The sequence below is a fragment of the Lytechinus variegatus genome, chromosome 4, assembly GCF_018143015.1.
Source record: "Lytechinus variegatus isolate NC3 chromosome 4, Lvar_3.0, whole genome shotgun sequence".
In the NCBI taxonomy this organism is placed as follows: domain Eukaryota; kingdom Metazoa; phylum Echinodermata; class Echinoidea; order Temnopleuroida; family Toxopneustidae; genus Lytechinus; species Lytechinus variegatus.
The window spans coordinates 60,127,937-60,143,941 of NC_054743.1; the positions used below are offsets into that span (position 1 = coordinate 60,127,937).

Below are 16,005 nucleotides of genomic sequence, written 5' to 3' on the forward strand. Positions count from 1 at the left end.
AATAGTAAGATTCATGGAATTTATATTACTTGGAACATGAGGAGCTACTGTAGGCCCTATATGACGTCACAGAGACGTCACACACACTTAACTCTTATCGGCCGAACCAGAACTTAACAAAAAACAGTTAACTATACGAAACTATCTAAGATTTCATCTTTTAAGATGAAATAAGGAACTAATGGCTATGGTAATCTGGACATAGGACGTCCTAGGTTGAGGTGTAATGTAAGATATTGTTCCTAGAGCAGGCTTAGAGGTAGGTTCCTGTAAACTTTCACACGCGCGAACTCTTTCTTTCTTCTAGTCTTCTCTTCCTCATCCATGCAGGCAGCAGAATATTTTTCCTGGGGGCAAGACGCGCAAACAAATCGAAAAAAAGGGGCAAGTGAGCAAACAGAGCAAAGAGACCAACCTTCTTATGGGTCCGCTTTGACAATTTTTTTTCGATGGATTTTGGGGAGTTTTATGAACATTTTAGTACAAAATGTAGGTTTCAAAATTTCGTAGGAGGCAACGCCCCCCCCCCCCTTGCGTAAGGCCATGACTTATAACCACATCACCCCATCTCCCTTTTTCCAAACAAAGTCTTCTTAAAAAAGAAAAGCAGACATATAATACGTAGAACGAACATTCTTGATAATAATTTTATTTCCATTACCCAGAAGTTTAATTTTGTAATTTTATGTTATAAGAGCAGAGAAATAAAAAAAAGTTCGTAGGTTTTAGACAAACATGTATCATGTTGTACTAATCCCTTTAGGATAGACGTTTTAATAGCTATGAATGGTTTGGAATTTAAGCACTATCAATACGCTTTCTAACATTTGAAAAGGTGCTTAGAATTAATTATTATTATTTTATCATAATGCGGTATTATTATTTTATCATAGCGGTATCATAATATCATATTAAGATACCGCTTACCATGAAACCTCCTTATAAGAAATTGCCTCAGCAAAAATAAAGTTGATAAGAAACCCAAATTAGAAATTATCTAATTATTCGCTTAATTACGCTAATTTGATTTATTAACCTCTAAAAAGTATGATTAAAAATGAATGAAGTCGGTTACGCCAATCAATAATCACTTCTCGAGCTACATGCATCAGGACAGATATTGACAACTACATGACACAAACCATGTCTAAATGATCATAATGCACATTAATTAAATGTGTTGGTAAAAAATTGTCCATCTCCCACCAGTACGTAGAACATTTTTAAGAACCCAAAAGTCTATTGTCAATTTCCCTTCATGACAAAGGGCAACAAACAAGTCTTTGTCGAAATTTGGTCAATCAGATCAGCAGTTTCGTCCTGGACTATATGGGCAAACGACATACTTGCAATTTCTCGTCATATCAGCTCCGAAAGACCGTCCAGTTGTCCGTTATCATTTGAATTGGGAATTTCATTACATTTTCCTGCATTCTGGTTACAGTTGCAAAAAAACAACTCTGAAATTTGGGACGAAACGCTGTTTCCGTTCACCAATTTTCGACAAAGACCACTCAGTTGTTCATTGTCATTTGACCGGCATTTTCAATACATTTTCTATGTTCTTGAAAGTATTCTGCGAAAACTCGATATTAACCGTACACCAGAAGCAAGATATTAGTTGAATAAAAGACAGGAAGTTTTCTCTCCAGAAGAGTAGTTTGTGAGTCTAGCCGTCGCGTCGTGATATCAAGATATTCAGGCACCTGCCAAAAGAGAGATGAATTAAGCGTTAGAAATACATATTAGGTATGAATATTTGATAGAATTACACTTATTCCGTAATTTTACAGAATATTATTTTGGAAATGATATTCAATGCATTCGAGTCTTAATCTACGGTATGATTTCTTTTTACACATGCACATACCCCGACACCCGCAAGTACACCCTCACACACACACACACACACACACACACACACACACCCTCACATACACACACATATATATTGAATTATACCTCAATCGAATTATACTGACAGCGCCGGGGTATTTTGATGGGCTTGGGTAAGATATAACATGAGAATGGCGTGTTTTTTTTCTTGATTGAAAAAGACAACATGAGAGTTGCACGAGCCTATCTTTGTTATCCTCGTCTTTCCTCATTCTCTTTCTTTTTTTCTATTTTTTTCTTTTCACCACTTGAAAAAACACATGGTCACCCTTTGCCCCCCCCCCCTCTCTCTCTCTCTCTGGCTCCACCCTTTCTGGAATACTGGCCATAAGTCATGCATAATAATTGTGAGTCAAGTCAATGAAAAGGAAATTTTTGTCCATGCAACTTGTTTTTTTTAAGAATAAAGCAGTTCAGATTGTTTGCCTTCGTAGTCAGTCTCGATATTTATTACCCTTTACCATGTAGACACTGCATTTTTACTTCACTATAATTCATTTTCAATCTCCATACGGCCAACATGATTGTATCGAACTTTTATTTTCTAAGTGGGCAGGCAATAATGCTTACATTGGTAGAGAACTTCGAGATACTTGTAAGTCCCCACGCAAGGATCTCCGAAGACGCTGTTCCTTGCACCCACGGAGCATGATGTTTGGCCATTGCATGCGGTTTCGACGATGCTGATGCTGCTCGCCGCTCGACAGTTTCGATTGGACACCTGGGAATGAGGACAGATTTCTGGACCTGCCATGCGTCCGTAGAACGCATCCAAGACTAAGATGGTCTGTCCAGATGAACAGCTGAGGGTTAGGGTACCTCCTTCACAACTTCGACCACGTCGTGCGCATACGTAGTCAATTTCCAGGTACTTGTAGGTTCCGCCGCAAGGGTCACCAAAGACATTGTTAGAAGCAGCGACGGAACAGGAAGATCGGCCCTGACAGAACGATCGGACTTTAGACAAGGAGCTGGAAGCGGCGCAGTTGGTGGTTTGGATACGAGGGTGGGGGCATACAGCTGATCCGGGAAGTTGTCGGCCGTACAGGGCACTGCAGATGTGAATAGCCGGGGTTTCTGCAGGGCAGTGCAGGTTGATGGAACCTCCTTCACATCTGCGTTCTCTTGTACAGTCGGGATCAGGCTGGCAGGAGTAGTCTACCTCGAGGTACTTGTAGGTACCAACACAGGGGTCGCCGAATACGCCATTGTTAGCTGAGACACTGCATGATGATCTTCCATCACAGTTGGCGTTGACGATACTGAGTGAATTGCCGGCGAAGCATGATGTTGTCTGGATGTGGCTATGAGGGCAGATCCCCGCGCCGGCAGTACGACCATAATTTGCATGGTTGATACTGATTAGGAATCCGTTGGGACACTCCAGAGAAAGGGTTCTTCCTTCACATGCCCTTTCCACTGTATTTCAAAGAAAGAATTCATATACATGATTATGAGCACGGGACCCCTCAAATAATGTCAACTTTATGATCAGCATTAATTTGTGATTGATAGTATTGTCTGTTTCTCTCCTGCAAATCCAAATTAAATTTGATGTCCAGTAGTATATAAAGGCGTACTGGATATCTCGTGTGTTGCTATCTGCGTTTCGTTGATTATTTTAAGAGAGAGCCTGGGTTAAAATTAATCATATCTAAACGAATAGAGTAAAATTTACCGAGCTCAACGCTGAACATTTCATCAAAATCTGATAACAAATAAAGAAGTTATTGAACTTTACATTTTAGCTGAGAATTGGAGGATATGCCTACATCCCCGCGGGAATGGAGGCACAGACCCCCTTGTGATCTACACCCAAAGTTTTCATGATCTCGACTGACTATGGTTTCGGGTGAGGAAATTGCTCCATTTTGTTCAGACCCGTCGGATTGATTTTAAAAGTACGATAAGATTAGAAATTCATTAACATGATACGAATAAAATATCCCGAAATATTCACACGAAAATGGGTCATTTTATTAGCATATTTGTAAATTTGTAATTGTAAACTTGAATCATAGGCCCCTATCTTTCCGGAAATATAATTATCTCGAGGAGTTCACTTTGAGTGAGCTGATTTTCTTTTATATACTGACATTAAAAGGGACATTTTAACTACTATTTAAAGATATTCGTATCTAACTAAATGAATAATGCGAGCGCGAAACTCGAGCTACATTTTTTCATTGACCTGAAAACGGGACATTTATAATCATGAATATGAGATTCAACTCTGCCACATGTCTCAATGAAATGCGAGCGCGGAGCGTAAAACAGATTTGTGATAATAATGACAAGAAAACGGGATCTTTATCAAAAAGAAATATTGGGAATGAAAAGCCCAAGATAAATCTTTTTTGATGTATTGACATGAAAAGAGAGGGTATACAGGACGATTTGCTGAATGAAATCTTGGGGTTTATTGACCCAATGACGGAACACGCTTGAAGATCAATTTCACTCCATAAAAATGTTGATTTGAATAAATAAGGCAAAATCAATCTAGCATAACGCTGAAAATTTCATCAAAATCGGATGTAAGATAAGAAAGTTATGGCATTTTCTGGAGTTTTCTCACATGCATGTGAGACAGTTGATGATGGCCATCACTCACTATTTTTTTTTTTTTTTTTTGAATTATACAATATTTCATTTTTTTCAGCTTTGACAATAAGGACCAACTTGACTGAACCATATAGTATTAAATAATGCTAATTCCATATGTTCAGTGAGGATTGAGGAGAAAATTAGAAGATTTCATATTTCATATAATAAAATACAAAAGAAATAGTGAGTCGATGATGTCATCAGTCTCCTCATTTGCATACCAACCACGATGTGTATATAACTGTTTTGTGAAATTAAGCCAAACTTTAAGATGTCACAACTTTCTTATTTTACATTTTGATTGAATTGTCAGTGTTATGCTTGTTGGATTTTTCTCTTTTTATGCATGAAAATCAACTTTTTGTTGGAATGGACTTGTCCTTTAAGGACTATTTCCCAAAAAAAATATATGAGCATGATAGGCTATCTAAATAACGAATACTGAGAGAGCTAGGAAATTTCAGCTCGCATAACCATTTGCAGGTCATTCAGTTAATCAACAAACTAATGATTTATTTCGCGCTTCGCTCTCGAAATATTTGTTTAGTGAAAACGAATTCTGTTTAGTGAAATAATCTTGTTCATGAATACAAGCGGTCATTAAAAAAAATGTTTCGTTCTCAGGTCTGTAAATAGCAAAATTTCGGCTAGCATTCGCATAATTCATTTATATTAAATGAATTTGATTAAGTTTTTTTTCCGGATCGAATGAGCTGTCAAAAGTCTATGTCAACGACCGGAATAAAACATTTTTGGGGGATAGCAGGGGCGGATCCAGCTTTTTATAAAGGAGGGAGGGTTGGGGTGGTATGCGAGGGAGCGAGGGTGTGGGAGGGGGGTGTCCCCCTTCCCGCAGTAGAGAAAATTTTTGAAAATCTGTGTGTGAAAATGGCGTTTTCTTGCATCTAAAACACCACTATTTTTGCTGTAATAATAATAATAAATGAAATAAATACATAGAAATAGAATAAAATAAAATTACAAGTTAAAAAAAGATGAGATTTTTAAAAATGGTCCCCGGATTTTTTTTTTGGGGGGGTGCAACCCCCCCCCCCCCCCTCTAGATCCGCTTCTGGATAGAGAGTGTCATTTTAAAATCAGATATCGACTCTTTAAAGGACTTTTGATGTCATTTGCTACTCATGATTTTACTCATTGAGTTGTGTAAAGTATGATAGGCATAAATTATGACATGCATTAAAGTGAAAGAAGATAATTAAAAGCTTCCCAAATAGAGTGGATCCCATTCGCGTTAGAATTTTCTATTTGAAACACAGCCATGGGTATCTGTTTCCTGTTTTTTGCGGACGTGCATAATATCCATAATAACCAGAACAGTATATTCTAAATTGCAGGCAGGAGGGGTTTTTAAATAAATCAAAATCGGCTACCGAAAGAGACAATCGAAATCTGTCTTTTCATGGTTTTAGGTGGTTAAAAGACAGGAAAGGACAGCTAATCTGCCTGATTAATTTACACGTGAAATGGTTCCTGTGTTAATAGGTTACACACCAGCTTGGCGTAATAGCAGCACAAGGAGTTAGCAGTCCCATAACTGAAACAGATATTCAAAATTTAAGCTTTGAATTAAAATCTTTAAAGTCTACATCTAAATCCAGTATTCGGCTAGTCACTAACCATTGCCGACTTGGAGTTACTTGTAATCTAAATTTATAGAAGAGCAAATCTCGTGTACTCTCTACTCACCAATCGCACGAGAAGCTCCAATCGATGCAGCCACTAGGAAGCAACAGAAAATCGCCTTTCTTGCCGTTGCAGCCATTTCCGATGTGACTTTCTTCCTCTAGATAACAAAAGGTGGAGATTTGTTTGAAAATTTGTTTTTAAAGTCTTAAAAAAGTGATAATAAATTTATATTTTACAGATCAAAATAGGAGAAATTAAATTTCAGTGAATGACCATGTTATTTAAATAATTAATGTTCATATTTAACTCTTCTTTTGCTAATGCATTATTATGTGAAGTCAACATAACGAAGTTGAATTTCCTTATTCGGGTATAAGTACCTGACGACGACATAAGTAAGTTGTCCACAAATCCTATCGAAGCCGCAGACACGAAATTTGAAGAATATGTTTCTCATGATAAAAAAAATGTGACCATTCGCTCAAAAACTAACAGTAAGTCTATCAAAATGAATTTTGAGTTTTTGATTGAGTTTAAATAAAGACATCATAAGTTTTCATATGACACATAACTTGTCAAAATTGATTTGATTAACAATAACCCACACGAAGTAGATGATTGGATGCAGAAGGGATTCAGTGAGAGCTTCAAAGAATAAAAACAAAACGACCATGAAAATAAATGCACATACTGTAGTGCAAACGCAGTGAAACTTCCAAGCAATCCGCCAAATTGTAACATTTTGAATGATTATTTTTGCTTTACAAAAAACTTTCAATGAGGACATGTTGTTGGTTCGGGGGAAGCTGGTGACAAATATTGTTTGGTCGCCTTATCTTGAAATAACCAGATTATTGATATTTATGTTTTTGTGGGTAACCATGCTAACGAATATAGCGTTTATTCATGGGCAAATGATAAAAAAATGCATACTAATATTCTCAAATTTCCTTTTAAACCGATCTTGTAAGCATAATATGTACCCGTCATGGTAGAAGTGTCCATATTCATGCAGGAAAAATAGCATGTGAATTCCCATTGCAATGGTAATTTTGCCTTATATAATTTGAATTACATGCGATTATATGAGAAGATGATAACAAGCTTATACTAGAGTCACAATAAGGGGGCAAGGCCGTGATTACATAATGCATGTAATGTCCCTTTTCAACGAGAGAGATTACTTGATAAAAACTTTTACAGAAATCCCTCCAATTTGGGGCATTTTAGGCGAGTGGATAAAAGGCTAAACAATATTGAAAGAGTCTGATCAATAAAGAATATTCTTCTGATATCATCATGATCATGCCTAAAAGAAAACCTGGATTGGCCCCAAAACTGCTAAAGGCAAACTATCAATCTGGAAAAAAATATATAACCACGAATAGATAATTCAAAATTTAAGTGGAATTCAGGATAAAGATTGGTTAATGAATAATACCAGCAGATAAGACAATTCATATTCAGAGAAGCATGCAGCGTCCAATTTGTCTCTACCATCGTTTTTCCCCATCTCTATTTTTTTTCTTTACTTGCTAAATCGATGTTTCGGGTAGATGAAAACAAATAATCATGAATAGGACTCACCTTTTCTATAGCCAATTTAAGCAAAAATTACAGAGAACAGACGACGTACTGATCAATAAAATCGACAGTAATGACCTACGAAGACGGCTCTTTTGATTATTAAAGCAGAAAGGCCCAGCTGAAAATAATCATATTTTTATGGGCGTGGCAATAAAAACATTGCAGTAACCAATCAGCTTGTCTTGTCCGCCGAACAACATTCGATCACTCAAGATATTAAAATTCTTACTGCAAGAAGGGCACTCATATAGGCTATCACTTAGATGCTGTCAAATACGACATTTGCTTCAGATCTACTGTAATACAAATTGAAGGCACAAGCGTAAGATGACGGGGTAAGAGTGGGGCTATGCCCCAAACAATTTTTTTCGACCAAGAGATCGATATAAGAAAAAGGGAAACTACTGAAATATTTCTGAATACTATTTCATAAATCATGACAAAGTTTTTTTGGGGGGGGGCATTCCAATGCTTATATTTCGGGGTCGCTCGCAGCTTTTCAGAGAAAATCTTTCCCAAATACGTACGCCATTTTGGCCCCACATTTATTTCTTTTTTATTTCATTTTATTTATTTATGCATTTTGGGGTGGGGGTTCATTAGACTACAGTTTTGAGGGTCCCGTAGTGTACATCAAACCTCCAGATATTACTGATCAGCTTTACACCATTTATACGTTGTAATCATATCAATATACTAAAAGTCAATTTTAATTTTGAAGGCAAAATGCGATAAAATTGAGTCCCATGGATTCTGCCTTCTTGTTTTTCTCCCTTTTCTTCTTCATTTTATTTTCTTCCTTTTGTATTGTTCTTCTTTTGCTCATTTCCGTCTTCTTTCTTTTCTTCTTCTACATCTTCTTCCCCTTCTACTTTTTATTGTCAGGTAATCTTCCTCTTTTCCTAATGTCTCTTATTTGCTATTTTGTTTTATTCAACGTTTGTTCTAATTTTCTTCTCATTTATGATTATTACCATCCTCGTTTGTTTTCCTTTTTTAAATCTTCTTGTTATTCATCGCAACCCTATTGATATTTATCATGTCTTTGTACTTTCATATAGATTCACAGCTGCTCAACAACAAAACAAAACATGAAAAAGCAGGAGGCTTATGTTCTATTCGTTGTCAGGATTTCGAGCACAGTGTTTCTTTTCTCTTTGTTATTGATCTTTTACTTCTTCTCCTTTCTATTCGCCTCTTTTTTCCTTTCTTCCTTTTCATCGCACCCCTGATAAGCACATGAACCGTTCTTTTCTTTTACTGCAAAGATTGAATTGAAATAACGCTGCTATTGCTAAAGTTACCGTTGTTTTCAAATTCATCATTTTCTTCCGTTCTCCCTCCCCTTTTCAAAAAGGGCGGAGTTTATTTAAAATAATTCGCAACTTTCATCTGGCTCCGGTCTGGTCTGAACGCCACGAAGTCTCAGTGATCAACCTGATACGCAAGTACTTCGAACGTTTTGCAGGTATAGATAGAAGGACAAAAGGAAATTCGATAACATCATTTTCAATCAAAGCTCAATTTCGATCGATGTCAGGTATGAATCGAGGCCAAACAGATCCTTCCTCGGCAGGATCTTTCAAAGCGACAAGAACCTAGCTCCCAGAAAGTATATAGGCCGAATGTAACTAACTCCGCGAATGATCCGGTGCAGCAGTTTGTTATACCCTCTTTTTTTCTCTATACAGCGCGTCCCATAAAAAAAATCGAAACCAAGAATTAAGAATTTATCGCAACTTAAGCACAAATACAATAGACAAATGAAGAAATTATATCAAAAGTCACTCGTCGGGCGGGATTCTAATTTCAAAAAGAAAATCGCAATTCCAAATAATCAATTATCTTTAACTTGATCCTTGAATGAAAATAAATAACAAAAGTCCTTTATCTTTGAAATAATTCTTGCTAATCCATATTTTCAGGAAAAAAAACCCCAAACGTTTTTCCCGCCAGTGGCGTAGTTAGCCAAAATTTTAATTCTAAAGAGTTACGAGCGAGCAAACGTGACCTTTTTAATACCAAAAAACTTATTTAGTGATAGATTTTTACTTATTCAGAAAATCATGTACCTTTCTGTGTTTTCTCTCTTTTCTTAGATGTGAAACTTTTGGGTAACAAATCTAGCCCCCCCCCCCCACACACACACATCTGTACGCAACGGTGTTAAAGGAATCTGGGAAATTTTCGGATTCCTTCCCATATAACCATCGCAGGTTTAAAAAAAATCTTAATTAGTAGTTAACACTTCATGTATACAAGGTATAATTTATCATTTGTAATTATTTATCGATTTTTCAGTAGATTTAATTTGTCTTTTATTTTACTTGACTTATTTGGGTTCAATATACATTTACGAAAATTCATGTATTGCTATAGCTTGCTTCGATTGAGTAAATCTAACTCAATTAGCATAATTAGGCAAAAATTATTATTATTCAAAAATTATGGTGAATGTATATTTTTTTCAACTAACGCCTTATTTAGATCATACATAAATATTCATTAAGAGCAAGTAAATGTTTACGTTTTTTTAATAGCTGTCATATCTATTTGTGTTTTTTTTTGGGGGGGGTAAGGGTGCATGTGCACACTATTTGATTCTTTTGTTGAATCGAAGAAAGAGCAACATTAATAGTCACTTATCAGAAAATTTCAGATTTCGTTTTAGAATTTCGGAAAATGATATTATTGTACTTTTTTTTAGAATGAAACGATCGTGTAATAAATATCAATTTCAGTAAATATATGTACAGATAAGTGATAACGCATAAAGCCTCATATTTGGATAAAAGATGTCTATTAAAAAGATGAAAATGACTGCCACTATAAGTGGGACGATTGGGGAGCGAACTTTCGAATCACGAATTTCCACTCCCCATTTGTTTTTGTTTTTTTCAAATCATTTAATTGAATTTTTGTAACTTAATTTTCTTGAGTAAAATGGATGCAAAGAAAATAAGTAAATTTTCCTTAAAACTGCCAAACTCATAGATACTGAAAAAATTAAGGCGATTTTTTGCCACAACTTTATTGAGTAATTTCAAATCTTTTTTTACAGTGTGGATGATTGTCAACTTAGCGAATGTCGAGTTTCGTAACTCCGGCAGCGAACCTACATAAAAAAGGTCTTCATTTTATATAACTGAAGCATTTTTCAATTATTTTTCTGGTTTTTTATTGGACGCACTGTATATAGGCCTACGTTTTTTCGAACCGCTCTTCATTCAGACCCGCTTTTTTAGTTGACTTATCCGGGTTCGCTGGGTCAGGGTAAACTATCTGAACTCAATATCAACACGTCGGATCCATGATGTGAATGAAATTGGAAAAGTCAAGTAGCTCTCGAAAAACAGAAAATCAAACCGATCTGCTGGTATATACCTTTTGGTCCTACAAGGTTCTTCAAAATATCCGGGATATATCAGCCGTTGCGCCTTATAGCAAGCATGCAATCATAATACTAAAAATAACAATTTAAAAAATCGACACAAACCATACGATTGCTATCGGTCAAAGAAACCATGCAATAATTCAAAAGAATAACAAAAAATACAGTCCATTATGTATCTATGGCTAAAGTAAAACCAATACAAACCATATGACTCTTCCCATGCTATTCAGTGGCGGATCCAGGGGTGCACAGGGGCGCACGCCCCCCCCCCCCTAATATCTAAAAGAAAAGTATAAAAGAAAGAAAAGGCGCCGCTTAACAAAATAGAAATGAAGGAAAGAAAAGAAAAGAAAAGGCGTTGCTTAGCAAAATTATACGCTGATATAATATTAGCAACAGTAAAGCAAAGACTATCCCCCAGCGAAAGAATTTACCCCCTTTTTCAACATTTTTTTTTAAGGAGCCGGTGAAGTGCAAAAATATGTGCGCCGCTCGGCAGTACCCCCCCCCCTTTCGCCAACGGCTGCATGGATCCGCCTAAGCTATTGGTCAATGACATAAACCATGATTGTGCTCTGGTCCAAAATAATTGCTTTCCATGCTAATTAAGGGATGGTCCGGGATGAATATATTCATATCTTAATGAATAGAGTAAAATTTACAAAACAAATGCTGAAAATTTCATCAAAATCAGATAACAAAAATCGAAGTTATTGAATTTAAAAGTTTAGTAATATTTTGTGAAAACAGTTACGGTATGCACATCGTCTTGAGTTTTCATAAGGTGGGCTGATGATGCCACATCCCCACTTTCTTTTATCTTACATGAAATAATTTGTCTCCATTGTGCTAAAATAGGTTGGGACAATAAATAGCTAATGCACTTTATCAGATTTCAATTCAATTGTTTGGTTCTTGGTTGAAAATCTTTGAATAAATCTAATTTCATATGATAAAATACAAAAGAACAAGTGTGGGTGTTGTTGTTGTTTTTTAATATGTTGGCGCTCTTCAATATCTCCAGATTATACGCGCCAGTCGCTTTCGTAAGTAGGACGTCGTCGGCAAAGGCAATCCATACGACGTCAAACCACTGGTGACGATTATATGACGTATTGATATAGACTAGTCACCCCACCTATTATATCAAGAGGTCCTACCAAATTAAACATCTTCGAGGAATAAACATTTTAATACAAATAGAGAAATTAAATATCGCGCGTGCTAAATGATTGTTCGTGAAAAAGGGCACAACAGCTAACCAATCGGCTATACTAGCATGACTAGTTATATTTAGATAATTACTTAAGATCTTCGTTAAATAACAATTCAATTGTGACATCACAATCATACAATGTCTCGTCCTTCTTATTCTTTTGTTTTGTCTTTTCTTATTAATAAGAAATATCAATCCTTCTTTCATGTCTAATGTTTGAAGAAGAGGACACACAAACTCACACACCTATTACTGTCAAATCGGTTAGTGGCATATATAAAACATAATAGTTCCCGTGTATAATCGGGATTAATTAACAATTGTTTTAGATTCGGGTCATTCATCTTAAGTTTTTAAAACATGATGCGTCTCTCATTTACATATTTTGAACAAAATAAAATATAATGTTCAATAGGCTCAAATACATTGCACACCTCACAGAGGCCTGAAGAGTGCTATTTAATTTGCACTTACCTATTGTGATTTGATGAAGGAGGCATTCCTCTTTCCGAGAAAAACCTTTTCTATAAGCCTGCTTAAAGACATTATCATGAATAGCATATAAAAATATACCATTTTTAGACGCATTCCAATGTGCTTGCTAGCAAGGGCGCCGGAAGCGGGGGGGCAGGGGGGGCACTTGCCCCCCCAAATAAAATTTTTGGGGGGCAAAACGAGATTTTGCCCCCCCAATGTGCCCCCCTGAAAGTAGAAAAATGATAAATTATTTAAGGACAAAAGCAAACGAAGGCACTTTTCTGCCTGAAAATTGTCATTTCCATTGTCAAAAATGAAAAAAATTTGCCCCTGACGGGGCAAATACATTATCATAGTAAGCCTCGCGTCTTTCGACGAACAGTTCCTCTGTGAAACATACCTTTGATAAGCCCCTTTTCCATCTTATTACAGTGTGATAACGTTTAACCTTTTAATGAACACATTTCAGACTAAAAGCGAATGGCAAATTGATAGTGGTCCACCAATGATTAGGTTTATAACTCTATGATGCTGGCTGTGTCGTCTAACAAACGCGCGGTCACCCAGAAACGCTCAGACCGGACCCGATATCACTAACGCGCGTGAACACTAGTTACTCGAGCAACATATGGAATCTATGTCATAGCTGTCAAGCCCAGAAACCATAAAATCTCGAGAAACTTGTTTCAATTATTTCATTTTCAACTAAATATAAATTGAGTTAATACAGTGCTAACAAGTCAGTGCCCTAAAGAAAATACCAAGGTCATTTCAATTCAATATAGACATGTTATCAGAAAATTACACGCAGAATAATCATGTGTAGAGGATTATAATTTATAATTTGTGAAAATGGTGAATCCCACTCGAAAGCAACTTGAGATAATGTTTAGACATGAAAAAAATAAAATCATCTGTGTTAGTGTCTTCTTGACCGGACTCATTATCCGAGATATGAATAAAAATGTAAATAAAGAATATAAAAGAAAAAAATAAGCGTTACAGTACTGCTCTACTATAAAAAAAAAAATCTTAAGATATTTTCACAGCCCCATATTTTCCTCTATTCCTTTTCATTGGCATAATTGGAAGGCGTTTTGTCTGATACTATTTCAGCTCTTATAGCACTTATAAATGTATTTTAGATTCCAAAACTTCTTCCCATTACCTGTTACTAATCAGATCGAGATGGCAGCTATGTTCTCTGGTTCATCCCAGCTTTTGTTATTCATGGACGTTTGCAAAAATAAAAAAAAAACAATCCGAGAGTGGAAGGGGCTGCAAGACCTACATTTTCGAAGAAACTTAAGAGCGAGGGGGTTTGTGATGGGGGAGCTTACACATTTTTTAGAATAAAATTGAGGGATTTCGTGCACACTTTTGGTGAATTTTGTGAATTTTGCCTTCTCGATCGGCGGCCCCCGGCTGCGTACGGTCATGTTTGTCATCTTAAAGTCTTTAAAAGGCCTATATTACATTGGTTTGAAACAATTTCTTTTGCAATAAGGCTCGTCATTTGCTGGAACTGCGACCCTGATCATGAAGAAACACCAGTCTGGGTCAGAAGGGAGAAAACAGAAGGAGCAAAAAGAACTCCAAGACTGTTTTATTCTCAAGAAATTTATTTTTGAATGCTCTTAGAAACGCAACTTTTATACTCCATTTTTACACAAAGTCCTTACCGTGGGGGGGGGGGTCCCACAGCCTCTCCCGCTTAATCGCTTCGGTATCTCACACTGTCAAAAATATTGTGCCCCCTTCGGGATTTTGCCCCCCCAAAACTGAAAGTGTTCCGGCGCGCCTGCTTGCTAGACACCTTTATAAAATGTCATACGTGAGCAATGAGCATGTAAGTTCATTTATAACGTCTATAAAAATTTTCGCGGTGTTTTTGGTTGGTTGGTTTTAGAGATGATGGCGCTATTTCATCGATATCGATGATTTACCACAGGCTATGCGAGAGGGGTTTTCTCCCTCCCCTTTTACAGCTTCGTCGTCCTTCGTTTGGTTCTGCTATACTTACTTAGTTGCACTGTGTGTGAGATAGATTCCCCTTCGAGTGGCGTAATGCACTTTTGATATTATTTACAATTATTACATTAGTAATCATCGATTGTTAGATCTGGAAGTTAGCATGAATTGTGCCTGTCTTTTTCTTTTCTTGTGTCTGGATGTTAGTTAATGCGAATTCAAGCCCTTCTGCATACATTTCCCCCACACTTATTTCTCGGAATATTTATTTATCTAACGAGATAGAACAAATCGAAGAGGGAATTGCATTATGGTAAATATCATGTTCATGGAATCTCCCGCCCTTTTTTCTAGGCAACTAGTCCAATCCTTGCGGTAGACCTGAATAAGCAGCATACAACTACAAAAACTGTATTGTAGTAACCAGCCTATGGTATAGGCCTGAATAAACATATATGAACACGTGCATAAATATACTATCTATAATTTGTTATATTTTCCACTGCCTTTTATAAAGGCTGAAATTGCTGGAAAATTGTCTTTAGAAAATAACGAAGTTAGATGGATGGTCCGGACTGGAAGTGTTTAAAGCTTAGTAGAAATTTTCATCAAAATCGGATAAAAAGCTATTGAATTTTAAAAGTTAGCAATATTTTGTGAAAACAGTCGTCACAAATATTAATTAGGTGGGCTGATGATGTCACATCTCCACTTTTTTTTATTGCATGAAATCAGGTTTATTCAATATTTTTTTTTCCTCCAAGAACTAGAAAATTGGATTGAAAACTGATATAGTGCATTAGAAATGATATTTATTGCTGCAACTTATTTCATTATAAAAGAGACATATCATTCACACAAGTATTAAATAATGAAAAAGAATATGATTTTATGTAATAACTTAAGAAAACGGAAAGTGGGGATGTGACGTCATCAGCCCGCCTAATGAATATTCATGACGACTGTTTTCTTAAAATTAATATTGCTACTTTAAACTTCAATAACTTTATTATTTGTTATCCGATTTTGATGAATTTTCGGCATTTTGCTCAGTGAGTTCTACTCTATGTATTAAGATATAAATATTTTCAGCCTCGACCATTCGGATTCTGAACTTTTTAACTTGCAATAAAGTCGATTTATCTGTCTTGTATATAAAAGACATGATAACAATGCTCTATGGTTTCGAAAGTCTAACAGTGAAAGACTT

The 16,005-nt window shown here is 36.1% G+C and overlaps 1 protein-coding gene across 1 annotated transcript; it reads right to left on the bottom strand.

Moving 5' to 3' along the window:
* Positions 1-1,096: 1,096 nt before the first annotated feature.
* Positions 1,097-7,845, bottom strand: LOC121414427 (L-rhamnose-binding lectin CSL3-like). The gene is made up of 4 exons (XM_041607602.1): positions 7,738-7,845; positions 6,211-6,307; positions 2,467-3,315; positions 1,097-1,706 (listed from the first exon to the last, which is right to left on the bottom strand). Exons 2-4 carry the CDS (start codon positions 6,284-6,286, stop codon positions 1,699-1,701), a joined length of 933 nt encoding a protein of 310 aa, XP_041463536.1. The 5' UTR covers positions 6,287-6,307; positions 7,738-7,845; the 3' UTR covers positions 1,097-1,698.
* Between the last annotated feature and the right edge of the window lie 8,160 nt (positions 7,846-16,005).